Genomic DNA, 21,060 nt, shown 5'->3' on the forward strand with positions numbered 1-21,060 from the left:
CTAAATAAACATAGAGCTTTCTGTCCTATCGTACCGTGACGTGTCGTCCCGGAATGTGAGTGTGAGCGCTGTTATCAGGTCTGGCTGCAACTGTCTACAACGTTGATGGTAAGATAGGTACATTTTCAAGTTGTTCGATGTTTTGAATGGGCAGTATTATAGCAAAAATCCTAAATAAACATAGAACTTCCTGTCCTATCGTACCGTGACGTGTCGTCCCGGAATGTGAGTGTGAGCGCTGTTATCCGGTCTGGCTGCAACAGAACTGTCTACAACGTTGATGGTAAGGTACATTTTCAAGATGTTCAATGTTTTTGAACGGTTAGTATTATAGTACTGTCTACTAACGTTGATGGAAAGATACATTTTGAAGATGTTCAATGTTTTTGAACGAGTATTATTATAGTCCACTAGACAGCTGATTTATGATGATAATTCTATAGTCTGATTTTTACTCTAATATTGGTGTATGAAGGAGGCTCTTTTCCTTTTATATTATCCTTGAAATGCAAAATTTCCAAACCTTGTATATACGGTCGACGCGCAATTAAAAAGGAACATAGCTGTGAAATTTCATAAAAATCTTTCCCGGCGTTTCGCCGTAAATGCGCAACATATAAACATTTAAAACATTAAGAGAAATGCCAACCGTCGACTTGAATCTTAGAACTTACTTCGCTCGGTAATTAATCATGGTAAAATGGAAACATCTTAGAAAAAATCATTCATTCTGATATAATTATACAAATCGAATCATTACCTTAAAAGGTTGAATTAAATCTAATACGTTTGGTAGAAATATACAAGTCAACTTTACTTACAAAAAGAAATATGTATTGATATAAATGATACAAGACAACTCAAAACCAAGATAAAAAAAAGTTTAAAACGTATTACCTCAAACATTATCAGACATATCCCCGAAATATTTGAAATCAACAGCTTTTTACATTGCCAATTTCAATTTTTAATTGTAAATTGGCAATGTAAAGCGATAATTTGACCGAGCGAAGTGAGGTCTAAGATTCGAGTTGCACATTTACGGCGAAACGCGGTAATAGATTTTCATTGTTCGAAGGTTTGCATCTCTTTCTTTAATGTTTGTTTTAATGTTTTATATGTTGCGCATTTACGGCGAAACGCGGTAATAGATTTTCATGAATTTTGACAGTATGTTCCTTTTTTCAATTGCGCATCGACGTATATACAAATTTTTGGAAATTTTGAATTTCAAGGATCAATATAAAAGGAAAAAGGAGCCTCCTTCATACGCCAATATTACCGTAAAGTTGTATATCAAGTTGAGATGATACTGTATCATATGTGTTGATACTCTTCATCTTCGTATGGTGAGGTCCAGTTTAATGGCAGTATTTGATTGACCGAGCAAGTGAGGTCTAAGATTCAAGTCGCGGTTTTGGCATTTCTCTTAATGTTTAAATGTTTGAAAGTTTTAAAGTTTGAATGTTTATATGTTGCGCATTTACGGCGAAACGCGGTAATAATTTTCATGAAATTTCACAGGTATGTTCCTTTTTAATTGCGCATCGACGTATATACAGGTTTTTGGAAATTTTGCATTTCAAGGATAATATAAAAGGAAAAAGGAGCCTCCTTCATACGCCAATATTAGAGTAAAAATCAGACTATAGAATTATTCATCACAAATCAGCTGTCAAGTGATTACACAGATGTGTGGAGAAGCCAGTATATTGCTGTATTTCCATAAGGTCAATAGTTTCAATCAGGTACTTGTGGATGAGATACTGCGTGAGGTCACTGTTCACAGAACTACTAGTATAGAAGGAAAAAGGAGCCTCCTTATACGCCAATATTAGAGTAAAAATCAGACTATATAATTATTAATCATAAATCAGGACAAGTGATTACACAGATGTGTGGAGAAGCCAGTCTATTGCTGTATTTACCTAAGGTCTATAGTTTCATCAGTACTTGTGGATGAGAATACTGCGTGAGGTCTACTGTTCACAGAACTACTAATAAAAAGGAAAAAGAGCCTCCTTCATACGCCAATATTGGAGTAAAAATCAGATATATAATTATTCATCACAAATCAGCTGACAAGTGATTACACAGATGTGTGGAGAAGCCAGTCTATGCTGTATTTCCATAAGGTCTATAGTTTCAATCAGGTACTTGTGGAGAGAATACTGCGTGAGGTCTACCGTTCACAGAACTACTAGTGATTTTCAACTGAAATTGAATCTTACTGGCAAATACCAGATTGATGTTGTTATTCATAGAAGCAGCAATGAACTTCTTAGAGGCGACATCCAGATGATCGATGAGCTGACGTTCAGTTGACTGCCATAGACATTTTCCGAAAGACGAAACACAAGGGTCTGCTCTAGACTCCATTTGCTCAGCGACCAGATTCGAACCGTACTGTCGCAGCCACTGTGCAAAAATACATTAGATTAGATTTATTCATTTATGTATGTTTATACTCAACTATTGAATTATATTAAGCGAGCAATTTCTGTATTTATATATCTGGTTATTTTTATATCTGGCTATTTTTATATCTGGTTATTTTTATATATGACTATTTTTACTTTCCTTGCCCTATTACCATAAGTAAGGAAAAGTATTGCTTTCCAAAGAAAATTAAGGTACCCTAATTTAAAGTTTTCTATACGTTCCAAGGTCCCCTGAGTCCAAAGACATGATTTTTGGGTGTTGGTCTGTGTGTGTGTATGTGTGTATGTCTGTGAACACGATAACTCCATTCCTAATCAACCGATTGACTTGAATTTTAAACTGAAAAACTGAAACTGATTTGACAATAAGAAATTCAATAAAATTGAATTCAAAATGGCGGAAAAAATGGCGGATAATTACTAAAAAAACATGTTTTTCACGGTTTTCTCGAAAACGGCTCTAACGATTTTCTTCAAATTTATACCATGGATGAGCCCTATCAACTGACATGAGTCTCATTTCTGGGAAAATTGCAATGGTTTCGAAATATTTTTGAGAAAAATGGCGGATAATTACTAAAAAAAACATGTTTTTCACGATTTTCTCAAAAATGACTCGACCGATTTTTTTCAAATTCATACCCTGTATAGTTATTTATCAGCTCTATCAACTGGCATGAGTCTCTTTTCTGGGAAACTAATGGGGGGTCCACCCCATCCTTGAGAAATGGATTTTGTAACCTTCTTCTCGTGCATGAGGTAGGTAGGTAGAGCAGTTCATAAAAAGAACACACTATAGACGAGATATTTCATCTGTAGAACAGCTGTTTTAACGAATTAAAAGAAATAATCGAATTTCACAATTTACACAAAGGAAAAAGTACTCTGAAAACAATTTTATATACACATAAATACAGAAGTTTGATCGTAGTTTCAAATATGTTGCCGCCAATCGTCATTATGTTATTCCCCTGAATTATTCTCGTTTAAGAATGGGGCTTACAGTTCAATGAGCAAGGAAAGTTGTGTGAGTCTACCACACCAGATTTTTATATCTGGTTATTTATGTTTAACGGATCTCGAAAACGGCTCTAACGATTTTCACGAAATTTGGAACATAGTAGGTTTATGATATAAAGATTCAATTGCACTAGGTCTCATCCTTGGCTGAAACAGCTGTGGATAGTAAAAAAGTGAGTATGTGAGAAATCCAAATATCGCATCCCCGAAATTCATAAGATGACATATAGTCAGATGTGAAATATAAACACGATCATTTTAGAGAATTGTGTTCTGTTTATCTTTTATCTATATATATAAAAGCGATATGGTACTCACTGACTGACTGACTGACTGACTGACTCACTCACTCACTCACTCACTCGCAGAACTAAAAATCTACCAGACCAAAAACGTTCAAATTTGGTAGGTATGTTCAGTTGGCTCTTTAGAGGCGCACTAAGAAATCTTTTGGCAATATTTTAACTCTAAGGGTGGTTTTTAAGGGTTTCAAGTTCGTCTTCAAGCATGTATATTCTTCTTCTCCCAATCTCTTAATTATAATTTGAAAATGTCCATACCATATGTTAATATAGAACTATAATCTAGAGAGAGTACCTCTTCGAAACAGTTGTTAACTGGTAACTAAATTAATAATTTTGTCAGGTTGGCATTAAGTTGACTTTGTTAGGTTAGCACCAAGTTGAAGACTGAAATGCATTTATCGCGGGAAAATTGATTGGGCACTGCTACTTCAATCAGAGCTATCCTGGGAATATTATATTACCAGCCGTCAGGCTCGCTTCACTCGACATATCCGTTTAGCCAGACGTTTTGTCTGGACCCCCGACTGACATATGATAAAAATTCTCAAATGAAAAAATGCGGGCGAGCGAAGCGAGCCATCTTGAATTGCATTTGATCGAAATTGTTCGTGTCGGATCCTTATAGTGTAAGGACCTTACGTTCCAAATTTCAAGTCATTCCGTCAATTAGGAGATGAGGTATCGTGTACAAAGACGCCCATAATACACTCATACACACACACACACACCAACACACCACACACACACACACACACACACACACACACACACACCACACACCACACACACACACACACACACACACACACACACACACACACACCACACACACAACACCACACACACACACACACACACCACACACACACACACACACACACACACACACACACACACACACACACACACACACACACACACACACCACACACACACACACACACCACACACCACACACACACACAACACACACCACACACACAACACACACACACACACACACACACACCACACACACACACCACACACACACACACACAACACACACACACACACACACACCACACACACAAACAACACACACACACCACACACACACACACACACACACACACACACACACACACACACACACAACACACACAACACACACACACACACCACACACACACCACACAACACACACACACACACCAGCTGGTGACAGGACTATAAAGCTGGAGACACACATGAGGTCAGCTATCTCTTCATAGTGAATGATTAATAGAATCAACAGTTGCCAACAGTTTGCAATTGAATAATCTTATTTTCTCTAATTTCGAGCTTATTTTCATTTTAGGTGAAAAATTGTAGAGATTTTCATGCTCAATCTACTCCACTTGATTTTTTTTTGTTCAAATTGTATCTGAAGCTGATAATTGGGATCTAAATCGAACTTTGCATTGATGGGGCGGAGCTCCTGAAATTTCACAGATATGGGACTTGTGGCAGTTGATAGAGCTTATCGATGACTATTTTAGGTATGAATTTGATTAAAATCGTTGGAGCCGTTTCCGAGAAAATCACGAAAAACCCCGTTTTTGACAACATTTTCCTTGAAACGTATAGAAATTTAGAAATTGGGGAACCTTAATTTTTTTCGGAAAGCAATACTTTCCTTACCTATGGTAATAGGGCAAAGAAAGAAAAAATAAATATTTTATTGAATGGACCACCTGGAGGCCAGTACACCTTGCTCGGACTGCCACGCCAAACAAGCGACTCTATCCTCGTGACCTTGGAACAGAGCTAATGTCGAACTGTCCATTACCGAAGTCAGGTCAGCCATATTCAAAGAATCCATCGCATGTAGAGCGGGAAGCGGCGACTTCGAAGACAGACATTTCAGCTGCAAACGAGACTTCCATGAAGTTCGTTTTTTCAAGACAAAAACGGTATAATTAGATCAAATAAAATTATTGTAGATAATCTACTGTAACTAATAATAAAAAATATTCTCACTTTTTTGTCTAGAACGCACCCAAAGCTCATAATATTCTAGTATTTTATTGAACAAAGCAGAGATTTTCAAATAAGCTATTTTTGGTCCTGAATTATGAGGCTGTGAATTCTGATTTATGAGGTATGTATGCATGCATAAGACTAGGGTTCTATTACCAACATTGATATAAGATAAATAGGAGATGCTTCCTCTATTTTATTTCAAACTAGCATGTAACCCGTGCTTCGCAAGGGTCTTTCTTAAAACTTGTAGTAATGAAATCTAGAAGAATTCAAAACAGATCTATAACCATCCTCGGTTAAACAAGAATCTATATGCAAAATTTGAAGTTGATCAGTCCAGTAGTTCAGACATGATGATGCGTCAAAAATAATTTTCCTATACTTTACACCTTTATACGTGTATAATCCAGTTCTTTCCTTTATTATAGTATAGAAGATGATACATGGATGGATGATCATTGTTATTATACTAAAAGATAGAATAGGTTGAGTAGTTTCCCTTTCAGAGGGAGTTTTGACAACCCACAAAACTCATTTTTCATTTGAAGATATAACGAAAAGGTGCATATGACCTCATTTTTTTGCTCAGCTTGCCAAAATACCCCTCATTCCAATATTAAAATTTTCGACTGACTGTACAGTAAGTCAGTCATTCTATCAGGGCTCGAATAATTTTGGAATTTAAATTGAATAAAAATGGGAGAGAATAATTTCTTTATGTAAATATCAACACCTTTATTCAAAGACATATTAACTGCATGCGTTTCCATATTGCCGATACAGCACTGATGAAACTGTAGATGTTTATTTACAGCTTTGTCTCAAAAAAACTGCTCTAGCTGAAAAATTAGGACCCATAATTCTAAATAATTTGTTTTCATTTTCAAAAACCTGAACGACCACAGATCAGCAAGAGAGTAGCCCTTTAATTATTATCTGATTATTATAATCAGAAATCTTGATTGTTGGTTACAGTTGTATCTTTCCTTTATCTCAATTACATGTATTTTCTGTTTCGCACCGTTTCATATTTGAATATTCATATTGAAAATTTTTTTTTCTGTTTATTAAAAACCGGAACGACCAGTTTCTTTTCTTTTTCAGACCATCACATATTTGGTGAAGGCATTTAGATTACATAGTTGTTGAAGGCGTCTCATCTTGCTTACATGTATTTCTTCGGATGCTCCTTGTGTATCGTTTCGGATGCAACACGTTGCTTTTGAGAAGATACAAAAGAGCATCTGTTGCTTATGAAAAGATACATTGAAGCTCCTTGTGTATCTTTTCGGATTCAACACGTTGTTTTTGAGAAGATACAAAAGAGCATCTGTTGCTTATGGAAAGATACATTGAAGCTCCTTGTTTATCTTTTCGGATTCAACACGTTGTTTTTGAGAAGATACAAAAGAGCATCTGTTGCTTATGGAAAGATACATTGAAGCTCCTTGTTTATCTTTTCGGATGCAGCACATTGCTTTCAAGAAGATGCAAAAGAGCATCTGTTGCTTATGGAAAGATACATTGAAGCTCCTTGTTTATATTTTCGGATGCAGCACATTGGTTTTAAGAAGATACAAAAGAGCATCTGTTGCTTATGGAAAGATACATTGAAGCTACTTGTGTATCTTTTCGGATGAAACATGTTGCTTTTGAGAAGATACAAAAGAGCATCTGTAGCTTATGGAAAGATACATTGAAGCTCCTTGTTTATATTTTCGGATGCAGCACATTGGTTTTAAGAAGATACAGTAGAGCATCTGTTGCTTATGGAAAGATACATTGAAGCTACTTGTGTATCTTTTCGGATGCAACACGTTGCTTTTGAGAAGATACAGAAGAGCATCTGTTGCTTATGGAAAGATACATTGAAGCTTCTTGTGTATCTTTTCGGATGCAATTATTACTAGCACTAACCAGTTGTTGGGTGGCCCATTGTCGATGCTTGCTTTCGAGTCGATTGGACAGGACACACGCAGCCAGAGCATTCGCCAACAGCAGTGGACTGATTTTCGCCTCCAGTGGACTCTGCGGTGATGGCGGTAGAGCGGGGGAAGCCCCAACCGCCTCCTCCTTCTCCTCCTCACCTGCTGATGACGTCAGCGAAGTTCCGCCGTTTCTAGTGAGCAGCGACACTAGCGACTGGGTGACTGCGAAGGTCGACGGCGGTGTGTTTGAAGCGATAGCCACTTTCATTAGCTCCTTAACATGCAAAAATAAAAATTGATTTTACCAAATTATTCATTTTGGCTTTCCGAAATGGGGCGTAGTCATAGTCATTGTCACAGTCACGTGTGAATTGAATTTTAAAAAAACTAGAAAATTAAACACAAAATAAAATAAAGAGACAATAGAGTAAAGTTTCAGCTATTTTGAATTTTTTAGAAATGTTCAATTTCGTCAAGGAAAAACGTTTCCAATTATAGAAATGAGAAAATAAAAACTGCGACTACGCCCCGTTTTGGAAAGCTAATTTTCTGACTCCAGCTGTTTAAAGTCTAGAACTAACCGACCCTAAGGGTCATTTGCACAGTGACAGTTCAAACTAAATTTCATTTCAAACTGGATTAAATCTGTATCAAGTCTATTTTGTTATGATTTGTTTCATTTTTAGTTTAAGCCACCAGTTGATTAAATTTAGTTTAAGCTTTGACTGTGCAAACGGCCATAAAAAATCGGTAGGAAAATGACCGAAAAATGAATGACCGAGCAAAGTGAGGTCTAATATTTAAGTTGACGGTTTTGCATTTCTATTTGTGTGTGTGTGTGTGTGTGTGTGTGTGTGTGTGTGTGTGGTGTGTGTGTGTATGTCTGTGAACACAATAACTCCATTCCTAATCAACCGATTGACTTGAAATTTTAAACTTAAGGTCCTTATACTATGATGATCCGACAATAAGAAATTCAATAAAATTGAATTCAAAATGGCGGATAATTACTAAAAAACCATGTTTTTCACGGTTTTCTCGAAAACGGCTCTAACGATTTTCTTCAAATTTATATCATGGATAGCTATTTATAAGCCCTATCAACTAACATGAGTCTCATTTCTGAGAAAATTTCAGGAGCTCCGTAATATTACACATACGACTTTAAACAGATGGAGTCAGAAAATTAGCTTTCCAGAATGGGGCGTAGTCGCAGTTTTTATAACAGTAGTTGCAGTTTTTATTTTCTCATTTCTATAATTATCGGAAACGTTTTTCCTTGATGAATTAAACATTCCAAAATAATTCAAAATATCTGAAACTTTACACTATTCTCTCTTCATCTTATTTCTGTTTAATTTTATAGTTTTTTAAAATTTAATTCAAACGTGACTGTGACAATGACTACGACTATGCCCCGTTTCGGAAAGCCAATTTTTAACTCCAGCTGTTTAAAGTCTAGAACTTAGTAAAATCCGAGCTCGGAAACCGGCCCTTAATGTTGTAAACTTTTGTAAAAGAATAAGAAAATAAATCAATTATTTCAATTGTAGCCTACTTACATTGGCACACATGAGAACGACCAGCTGAGAGGCGTTGTCATCACAGCTGGCGACAGCTGTCAAACAGCTGGCCAAACAGCTGAGGCTGTTGGTGGTGGAGGGGGAAAGGCAGCTGGAGAGCGGGTCCAGTGATGGAGTCATCATGGAGGAGGGCGATGACGTCATGACGGTGTGGCCATTGGCAATTAGACACATGAGGCGCACTAGCTTCTGCGCATCACTCAGCCCCACCCCTGCCAGCGCGCTTGATATACTGCACATTGACCCACTATAACACAATACATGCAAAAATATTAATAACAAAGAAACACTATAGTGAGGTCCACGTTATAATGGCAGTGAAGAAAGATAGGAAAAAACGTTGCCAAGTCTCTCCATTTTGCCACTGACTGTACACAGCTGTTACTCAATTTAATCTCAAATTGATCACGAAAATATATTTTTTATAATTTAATTCAAAAATTTGCTTTCATGACGGCAAAACTTGCATACCTGAAATGGCGGCTAATTTGAAAAACTGTGATACAACAATCTGAATTTCAAAACAACAGAAATTGAGTTGGTAGGTGTTCTATTCCAATTTCCTTTAAAAATAATAGAAAAATAGGAATACTATTTAAAAATAAGTAATTTCAAAGGATTAATTATTCTGAAATAACTTTTCAATATTATTTATACCGGTACGAGTAGGTCTAACCTATATGGGTAGGCTAACTGAAGCATGGATGAAGTGTAGGATGGTTAGTAATCAACTTTTTAAATGTCATTTCAGGTATTTTAATTTGTGTTTCTCGTTCGGTAATGTTTAAAAATTATTCATTGTTTCAAAAATGCATTTTAAATCAACTATACAAATTATGTACTCAGTATTTTGATAGAATGAAGAAAGAAAATGGCGGCTGAGAATATGGTTTGTTCAGTTTTGTATAGTCACTGTCAAAAGTAAATATAAAATATTCTGGCAAATAGACAACATTGCAAAGCGCGAGAGAGATAGTGATATCTGTTTTGTTGTATGATAGAAAAGGACAGCAACAGTATTGTCAATCGTACACTGCCATTATAATGTGGACCTCATATAGAGGCTATTTTCTAGTCCGGTTACCCAGTTTTCAAAATACGAGCTCTGCTAACTAAATGTCTCTTTCAAACCTTTCTTTTCCACTTTTTCAAAATAATACCCCTTCTATTACTACTGAACCTACTGAACTACTGCACTACTGAATCTAACCCGAATATTGTCTTTTCTAATATTATTAGTTATACTAATAACTGTTTTTGACTAAGGGCCAGTTGCACGTCCGTCTGTTAAATATGGACATTAACGTCGATTAACAAATCAGCGTTAGTTTTACGCATTCATTTCTGTTCCACCAAGATCGTTCAGTTTTTAATCCCGATTAAGTTTACCGGTTAACTAACCAAGATTTCAACGGTTTCACAATCCAGTAACACTGTAATTTAACTGACACAAAATAATTAAGGTTATTTTATTGAAACGGTGAATTTGAAAATGAAAAAATATTACCAAACGAGATCATGGTCCAATATTATTAGACAAAGAAAAAATGAGTTTGATTTCAATTCTAATAGAGAGAATATTTACATAATAGAAAATGATAATGATAGGTATGTTTTGAGGTAAAAATGAGGTTATGTTATTGAAGCGGTGAATTTGACCATTCAATACAGAGGCATGCGCCATGAAAATTCTCTGTCTGTCGCCAGTGTCAAGTGCTATGCTGCTAACAGACGACAAAAGATCGAAAACTAACCTCAAAAATCAGAATCTAATTTTGAATGCTGATATCAGCCACACTTCTCTATTTTATTAATGAATGAAATAATTCATTCATATATTTAGCCCTTACTTCGAATTTTTTAGTTTTTTTACCAAAAACTTATTGGAAGACAGCTATCAGTAGGTACCTAACCGGCGTTAGTTGGATTTAATTCCCCGTGAATGGCTTGTTAAAAATCTTTTACGTCGATTAGTTTAACTAGCGTTATTTTTCGATTTTTACCTTTGTGCAACCAAATTTTCATCTTTTCAACTAATCGCGGTTGAAATGGTGCCAACTAAGTTAATCAGAATTGAAAATTTTTTATGCCGATTAGTTTAATCGGCGTTATTGCTTGAAAATTCTGTTTTGTGAAACCAAAATGCATTGGTTAGCACTAATCTCGATTAAAGTACAGCATTTAATCGTGATCAAACATTAACCGACGTACGAAAAACTGGGGGTAAATTGTTAAACATTTTCTTGATGATAGAGGTTTATCATTTATTTTATATGTTTATTATACAGAGTGTTTCAAAAGTAGTGCCGAACATTTTAGGGTATTGTTCCTGGATTATAGGAGACTACAATAATGTCGTATTTTAAGTGTCCAAAACTCAGGGGTTATCCTTATAGCTGCAATTTGTTTTTTCACTTAGGAATTTTTATCTCAAGAACGAAATGTTGTATTGATCCGAGATTCGGCATGAATATTTATTCTATAAAGACTTAACTTTAAAAAATAGAATAAAACATTTTCAAAATGTTGGCCATTTTAAATTTTTGATTGCAAGTTTCACGAAAACCGTTCATTTTACATAAACTTTACAAGAGACAGAAAACTTAGCAAATCTTATCAATCTTATCAAGATTTCAAGGTTACCTTATTTATTAACACGCGTGTGTTAATTATATGATCTACTTCCTGCAAACTTTAAACAGATTTATCATCCTAGAAAGTTCAAAACAATAGTACACAATTGGTTGATGAGCGAAGGAAGACAGAACATAGAAAACATTATTTCAAATAACAACTTACCAACTAATGACTTACTAAACACTAACTAATTACTAATACGCACAAAAAAAACTAACAAAACCTACTCTAGAACATGGTACGCCATAGTGGAGTAGGTCAATTTCCACACAGAAAAAACTAAACAAGTAGAGGACAATTAAAAGAATTTTTTGTAACTAACTATTGTATGTAATATTGTAATTTATCTAATATTTTGTGTAATTGATGTTGTAGTTTTAGTTTTTTTGGGGGATTAACATTTATTTATTTATTTATATACTATTTAATAGTATAATAACATTATACATGGAGGAGATTCCAAAAATACATACAGCAAATTTATTGTTAGAATTTATCATTTTTATGGGATAAAATAATCTACTCATGAATGGATGATATACCTTCTTTATTTCACTAATTTTTCGACATCTAGATAGAATAAAAAGTTTGAATCAGAAGATGGAATATAAAATAGGAAGATAATAGCTATATATTGAAATTAGTAAACGTTCATTCTGTCATCCTCAAACTGTTCAAGATTGTCTAGAGGACAGTCACAGCGAGGATTACATGAGCTGCCAACCTTGGAAAACGAAAATTCCCAAAGCTACATGCAAAAGTTACATTATTGTGCGGCATTTTGCTGCGCGCGCGACTACTCGCGTGTTAAAGTAGGTCAAAGAATAACAGAGAAATAAATTCTTTTTGTACTGCTTTGCCATTATAACGTGGACCTCACTTTAGTTAATGAGCTTGCATGAGAAGAATGAAATTTCTCACAATTTGGCAACATGGAAATTCTCCTCAAGTCTCAACTTATGTCTCAATTTGGTAGAGAGTTAGTGGGGAGGATATTTTTAATATTCTTTCCGAAGAATGGACATTGATATGTCCAAAGCTCCGCCAATTTATGTAGATGCATAACATATTATTATTATCTATAGTTATTATATTACAAATTGCTTTTTCATATCATATACAGTTCAATAATTATTTTCTTAGTCTATATTATGTAAATTCATCCATAATTTTGCTGTATTGTAAGCTATTGTGTATAAGTGTATAAGCCAGTATATATTGTAATCTACATAAATAAAGTACTCAATCAATCAATCAATCAACTTATTTTGAACTAAGTTTGTTTTGCAAATAAATTTAAATTTAAATTCATGAAACTTGACAAACCTGAAGGAAAGCAGTGAAACAACATTCATGACAGCAGATCGGGCGACAGTCACTTGTACCTTGTGGGAGATACGCTGTAGCAAGGCTATTCGTTCCTGTATACGGTTTTCCATCTTGATCAACTGAATCAGGGGATTTGCATTCAGTTGTCTGAAACTCATTGAAGCACCTGTAACAAATGTATTTATTTATTCAAACACATAATCATAAAATGATTGGAAATGCAATATTAATGGCAATTGCTCAACTCACACTTACGCGACTCAAGTCGAAAAGAGACTGCAACTCTATAGTGAGGACCACGTTATAATGGCAGTGGATGAAGATAGAAGAATAGCGATGCCGATTCTCTGCATTAATTAATTATATTTCCACACTGTCAAAAACATAATTGGCATCGTTGTGAACCTAAAAAAGGATAGTAACACCGGCTTTTTCGAATGATAGACAAGGATAGCAAAACCAAAGTTGATCAAATACTGTCATTATAACGTGGACCTCACTATAGCCTCTTCTCGACGCAGCATGTGTTTTCAAATGTTGACACTCAGACCAGTCGATTCTAGTCTCCGCGACCTCACGACTGTGAGACTGAGTCGAGCGTCGACTCGAAATGTTGGTCAAGCCTCGACTTGAGTTGCGCAGTACCGTGCATTTTCAATGAGGTGATGTTTTATCCTTACAGTTGTGTTGTGAGTGATGTTGCGGTACTTTTCCATAATGAAAACACAAATTTGAAATTGTCAACCACTTTTTAAAAAGTGATTGACAATTTCAAATTTGTGTTTTTATGATGTTTATCATTTCAGATAAGACAGTAATAAGAATTAGATGAGATAATGGGCCATATGAATAAAGTTGAGCATTTGCTTATACTTCTAAAATATGGAGCATTTGCTTCATTTTCTATGAATAAACGTGAGCAAAACCTTTTGCTCATGCTCATCAAAAACATTGTTTGAGCATTTGCTCAAAAGTAAAAGCTTTTGCTCAAAATTGTATGAATAAACTAGAGCATTTGCTCAACTTTTGAAGCAAATGCTTCAAAAAAGGTGAGTCTAGTCTAGAGCAGCTTATCACCTTTTGCTTATAGTAAAATGGCTCAACTAATTCGTATGATGAAGAGGAAACTATACCAGATACGATCACAACCAATAGTTGAGAACTATAGAACTCTTTTTAGATTCAACCATAATATAATCACCATTATTCCTACATAAGAATCAATACAAAAGATCTTATATAAAGATCACAAAATAGGAAATGGGCATTTGAGAAGATGAGAGTATAGACGATTATAAGAAGGCTATTGATATTATAAGAATATGCTGAAGATTATTATAGAGATGACATTTTTTCACGCTATTATTTCAAAATTCTAAACTCAACCAATTAAATTTTTTATAAATTGATAAAAAACGCATTTTGCGAGATTTTGCGAAGAGTGATTGGGTATTTGGCAGCACATACCGTTGGTGTGATTGTCAGTGGTAACTTGCGGCACACTGCCAGCTCCGAGTGGATCGGGCTCTGCGAATCCAATTGGGTCGGGTAGCGGTGACTGCATTGATGAGTAGATCTTGTAATAATTGTCCAAAGCCTCCATTTGGTCGGTCACGTTACTGCAAGTCGGTGCATCCAGCCACACTGATAGTGGATCTGCAAATATTCAAAATTGTCTATTTACTTAATCTATATATATATAAAAGCGAAATGGCACTCACTCACTGACTGACTGACTGACTGACTGACTGACTCACTCACTCACTCACTCGCAGAACTAAAAATCTACCGGACCAAAAACGTTCAAATTTGGTAGGTATGTTCAGTTGGCCCTTTAGAGGCGCACTAAGAAATCTTTTGGCAATATTTTAACTCTAAGGGTTGTTTTTAAGGGTTTAAAGTTCGTCTTTTAGCATGTATATTCTTCTTCTCCCATCTCTTAATATATTATAATTGAAATTTTCATATCATATGTTACTATAGAACTATAATCTAGATAGAGTACCTCTTCGAAACAGTTGTTAACTGGCAACTCAATTAATAATTTTGTCAGGTTGGCATTAAGTTGAGTTGACTTTGTTAGGTTGGCACCAAGTTGAAGATTTAAATGCATTTATCGCGGAAAAATTGATTGGGCACTGCTACTTCAATCCTGGGAATATTATATTACTAGCCGTCTGGCTCGCTTCGCTCGCCATATCCGTTTAGCCAGACGTTTAGTCTGGACCCCCGAATGGATTGTCCTAACATATGATAAAAATTCTCAAATGAAAAATGCAGGCGAGCGAAGCGGGCCTGCTGATCTCATTCTTGGACGATCCAGTCGGGGGTCCAGGGGGCGGAGCCCCCTGGCTAAACGGATATGGCGAGCGAAGCGAGCCTGACGGCTAGTTACCAAATACAGTCGAACTTTGAAACACTATCTTGAATTACATAACTTCCAAACTTAAATTTCTCATTTATAGCTACTACAAAAAAATCTGGAGTGGCGCACTCACACAACTTTCCTTGCCGTTATGAAAATTGATCACCTGACACTAGTGTTCAAGCGCATCTCAAGTCTACTATGTACTAAACTTATATATCTTCTAAACTTATATATTCTACTAAACGTATAGCTACTATCTTCTAAACTTAAATTTCTCATTTATAGCTACTACAAAAAAAAATCTGGTGTGGCGCACTCACACAACTTTCATTGCCATTATGAAAATTGATCACCTGACATTAGTGTAAACGCGCATCTCAAGTCTACTAATCAAAGATCTGAGCCAGGACAATAACGCTGGAGACACAAGAGTTCTGATATATCTACATAGTGAATGATTTAATAGAATCAACAGTTGCCAACAGTTTGCAATTGAATGATCACATTTTCTCGAATTTCGAGCTTATTTTGAATTTTAGGTGAAAAGGTAACTGAACATTAATTGTAGAGATTTTCATGCTCAATCTTTTCCATTCAAAATTTTTTGTTAAAATTTTATCTGAAGCCTGATAATTGGGAATCTAAAATCAAACTTTGCATAGATGGGGCGAAGCTCCTGAAATTTTTACAAATATGAGACTTGTGGCAGTTGATAGAGCTTATCAATGACTATTTCAGGTATAAATTTGATCAAAATCGTTGGAGCCGTTTTCGAGAAAACCGCGAAAAACCCTGTTTTTGACAACATTTTCGCCATTTTAGCCGCCATCTTGAATTGCATTGGATCGAAATTGTTCGTGTCGGATACTTATAGTGTAAGTACCTTAAGTTCCAAATTTCAAGTCATTCGGCTAATTGGGAGATGAGATATCGTGTACACAGACGCACATACACTCATACACACACACACACACACCACACACACACACACACACACACACACACACACAGACCAACACCCAAAAACCACTTTTTCGGACTCAGGGGACCTTGAAATGTATAGAAATTGGGGTACCTTAATTTTTTTCGGAAAGTAATACTTTATCAGTAATATACTTTATACCTTACCTATGGTAATAGGACAAGGAAAGTAAAAACTCACGTCTCTTCATTTTATTGTTTTGAATCTCAAGTTGTAGAGAAGCATAGCATTTATTCCAATCTGATCCATCATCCCATACCACATTCGTAGTGACAATACAAGTAAATCTTTGTAATAAAAGTGTTTGATAAAAGTTCTACGTAAAATACACTCTGGGGTGTTAGACACCCCAAACGAAGAACAAGATGAGTTGGTGACCTTGTAGAATGCCTGGAAGTGGTGGAGAGTAGTTGACGATACTACAATTTGGATCGAAATTGTTCGTGTCGGATACTTATAGTGTAAGGACCTTAAGTTCCAAATTTCAAGTCATTCGGTTAATTGGGAGATGAGATATCGTGTACACAGACGCACATACACTCATATACACACACACACACACCACACACACACACACACCAATACCCAAAAACCACTTTTTTGCACTCAGGGGACCTTGAAACGTATAGAAATTTACAAATTGGGGTACCTTAATTTTTTTTGGAAAGCAATACTTTCCTTACCTATGGTAATAGGGCAGGTTTTACCTTGTAGGCTACTCCTTAAACATGGATGGAGATAAAAAAATATACTGCAGTTTTAGGATCATTTTATATATTTAATAGTATTTTCTTGTATTATTTTTAGTTGCTATAATATTAGATTATTATAATTGTGTATGTTTTTTGAGAAATAAATTTGAATTTGAATTTAACGTGCCCATCCGAGTGACCTGTTCAAAAACTTTAGGCTCTGAGCGGGGTTTGAACCCGGGATCTCTAGGTTGCTACGCAAGCACTCTATACACTAGACCACGGATCACTCATTATTATGTTGATCATAGACTAAATGAATGATTGAAGCACGGGCGGGCCTACCTGGTCGGTCTCGATCGGACATCTCACTGTCAGGCTCGACGTCACTTCCATCGGACTTGTGCTCTAGACATTTGTGACAAAGAGCGTAGAGGGTGACCGCTGCACTCACCACCATGGCTCGACCACAAGCCAGGCTCACTGCAACATCTGCACAAGTGTATCAACACAATATGATACTGTATCACGACAATATGAATAGTATAGAATGAGTTCTTTACAGCCTGGTTCTAATTAGTAGAGTTGGGTGACACTCAGACCAGTCGATTCTAGTCTCCGCGACGTCACCATTTGGAAACACATGCTCTCCACTAGAGTCCAGTCTCTTCTCCACCTGAGTCGCCTAAGTGTCAGTTGAGCCTGCGAATGCAACACGTTGATTTGAGAAGATACAAAAGAGCTTCTGTTGCTTATGGAAAGATACATTGAGGCTCGAGGTGTATCTTTTCGAATGCAACACGTTGCTTTTGAGAAGATACAAAAGAGTATCTGTTGCTTATGGAGAGATACATTGAAGCTCATTGTGTATCTTCTAAAGCTCAACTCACACTTATGCGACTCAGGTGGAGAAGAGACTGGACTCTAGTAGAGAGCATGTGTTTCCAAATGGTGACACCCAGACCAGTCGATTCTAGTCTCCGCGACGTCACCATTTAAAAACACATGCTCTCGACTATAGTGAGGTCCACGTTATAATGGCAGTGAAGAAAGATAGGAGAAAAACGTTGCCAAGTCTCTCCATTTTGCCACTGAGTGTACACAGCTGTTACTCAATTCATCCCATTGAATTTAATCTAATAATAATTATCATTTCCTAGATAAAATAATCAATTTAATGTCAAATTACTCAAGGAAATATATTTTTTCATAATTCGATTCGAAAATTTGCTTTCATAACTGAGATCAGATTTTTATTTTTATACAAACCTGTAATGGCGGCTAATTCAAAAAGCTGTGATACACCAATCTGAATTTCAAAACAACAGAAATTAAGTTATTTTGTAGGTGTTCTATTCCAATTTCTTTTCAAGATAATAGAAAATAGAAATCCTATTTAAAACAAGTAATTTCAATGGAAATAATTTTGAAATAACCTTTCAATATTCATACCGGTACGAGCAGGACTAACCTATACGTGTAGGCTAACTGAAGCATGGATAAAGTCTAGGATGGTTAGTTATCAACTTTTAAAATGCCATTTTAGGTATTTTAATTTGTGTTTCTCATACGGTAATGTCTAAAAATTATTTAATTGTTTCAAAAATACATTTTAAATCAATTATTTGACTTGTGTACTCAAATATTTTGATAGAATGAAGAAAAAAAATGGCGTCTGAGAATTGTTTGTTTACTTTTTACAGTCACTGTCAAAAGTAAAAATAAAATATTCTGACGAACTGACAACATTGCAAAGCGATTGATTGGTTGAGTACTTTATTTATGTAGATTACAATATATACTGGCTTATACACTTATATACAATAGCTTACAATACAGCAAAATTATTGATGAATTTACATAATATAGACTAAGAAAATAATTATTGAACTGTATATGATATGAAAAAGCAATTTGTAATATAATAACTATAGATAATAATTATATTGTTATGCATCTACATAAATTGGCGGAGCTTTGGACATATCAATGTCCATTCTTCGGAAAGAGAGAGAGAGATATAGCGCTATCTGTTTTGTTGTATGATAGAAAAGGACAGCAACAGTATTGTCAATCGTACACTGCCATTATAACGTGGACCTCACTATAGTCGAGAACATGTGTTTTCAAATGGTGACAGTGGCGGAGACTAGAATCGACTGGTCTGAGTGTCACCATTTGGAAACACATGCTCTCCACTAGAGTCCAGTCTCTTCTCCACCTGAGTCGCCTAAGTGTGAGTTGAGCCTTAGTGGTAGAGCTCCCTGGGTAAAAATTGAAATTGAAATTTATTCATAACACTGACAATTTACAAACAAAATAAATGAACTTAAAAAATCTAGTACAATAATTTTGAAAAAATAAAAAACTAAAATACATAATAAAATATTATGTTATTTAGTAATAACTTACTATCTTGTGAACTCTCCCAATGAAAACGTTCATGGTAGAGTACTAGTTTTTAGTAGAGTAGAGTGGGATAGCACCGTGGGATAGTACCATAGATAGACATAGCATGAGTAGATATCCCATGGTATAGGGCGTTTATGTAACAACTTTTACTGTTATCTCGAGCTGATAGTCCACGTAGTTCTTTCCCGTGAAGCTGTGTGACACTGGTAGTCTCTCATACTGTGCCCTTCTTACACTCTCACCCCAACAAAACAGTAAAAACCGACAGTAATCGATGATAATCGGCTTGAGATAACAGTGAAAGTTGCGACATAAACGCCCTATACCATGGGATATCTACTTACGCTATTGTTTATCTATGATAGTACTCTTCCACTTGCCTTCCCCCACCACCACTTCTCACTCTACTCTACCACTACTATGCTAATGAAAACAGTCTCGAGCCAGTAGAGTGGAGACTAATTTCATTTTATTCTTAATAATAATTTTTATTGTCAAAATTAATACATGTTACAATAGATATACTGTAGTAAAAAATCATTCTATAAATTCCAAACTCCTTAGAAATTACTCAACTTTTTCTAAATAGTAGTTCTGTGAACAGTAGACCTCGCGCTCAGTAAGTTAAATTGACCTGTTGTTATATTTTCTCAAAATTAATAAATAATCTATCAATTTAAAAGATATTTATCTCGGGCCACTCCCGTGTTTCGGATGGACACGTTAAGCCGTCGGTCCCGGCTGCCTAAAAAGTAGTCGTTAGGTCATGTCAGAGGCCCTGAAATTGATCAGTTGCGACATGAAAACTCTGACACCAGACCTGAGCCAGCCAGGTCACTCGATATTATTATTATTATTAATTTAAAATGTCTAGAAAAAATCCTAAATAAATATAGAGCTTTCTGTCCTATTGTACCGTGACGTGTCGTCCCGGAATGTGAGTGTGAGCGCTGTTATCAGGTCTGGCTGCAACTGTCTACAACGTCGATGGAAAGATGAAATTTTCAAGATGTTCGATGTTTTTGAACAGGTAGTAGCCTATTATAGTCAACTGTCTACTATCGTTGATGGAAAGATATATATTCTCAAGATGTTCAATGTTTTTGAACGGGTAGTATTATAGTCAACTGTCTACTAATGTTGATGGACAGATACATTCTCAAGATGTTCGATGTTTTTGAACGGGTAGTATTATACTGTCCACTAGACAGCTGATTGATGATGAATAATTCTATAGTCTGATTTTTACGGTAATATTGGCGTATGAAAGAGGCTCCTTTATCCTTTTATATTATCCTTGAAATGCAAAATTTCCAAAAACCTTGTATATACATCGACGCGCAATTAAAAAAGGAATAT

The 21,060-nt window shown here is 35.6% G+C and overlaps 1 protein-coding gene across 1 annotated transcript; it reads right to left on the bottom strand.

The window, feature by feature from the left end:
- Positions 1-2,258: 2,258 nt before the first annotated feature.
- On the bottom strand, positions 2,259-17,779 carry LOC120352984 (probable E3 ubiquitin-protein ligase HERC1). The gene is made up of 7 exons (XM_039435360.1): positions 17,635-17,779; positions 14,715-14,903; positions 13,245-13,413; positions 9,261-9,528; positions 7,688-7,972; positions 5,482-5,654; positions 2,259-2,418 (listed from the first exon to the last, which is right to left on the bottom strand). Exons 1-7 carry the CDS (start codon positions 17,747-17,749, stop codon positions 2,259-2,261), a joined length of 1,359 nt encoding a protein of 452 aa, XP_039291294.1. The 5' UTR covers positions 17,750-17,779.
- Positions 17,780-21,060: the final 3,281 nt, after the last annotated feature.

Source organism: Nilaparvata lugens, chromosome 9, assembly GCF_014356525.2.
Source record: "Nilaparvata lugens isolate BPH chromosome 9, ASM1435652v1, whole genome shotgun sequence".
Lineage (NCBI taxonomy): Eukaryota > Metazoa > Arthropoda > Insecta > Hemiptera > Delphacidae > Nilaparvata > Nilaparvata lugens.

Coding starts and splice junctions, on each gene's coding strand:
- LOC120352984 (XM_039435360.1), bottom strand. CDS start 17,749: ATGGTGGTGAGTGCAGCGGTCACCCTCTACGCTCTTTGTCACAAATGT. Junction 13,414..14,714: donor CACTGACAATCACACCAACG/GTATGTGCTGCC, acceptor CATTTGTTACAG/GTGCTTCAATGAGTTTCAGA. Junction 2,419..5,481: donor CAAGGTGTACTGGCCTCCAG/GTGGTCCATTCA, acceptor ATTTTTGCACAG/TGGCTGCGACAGTACGGTTC.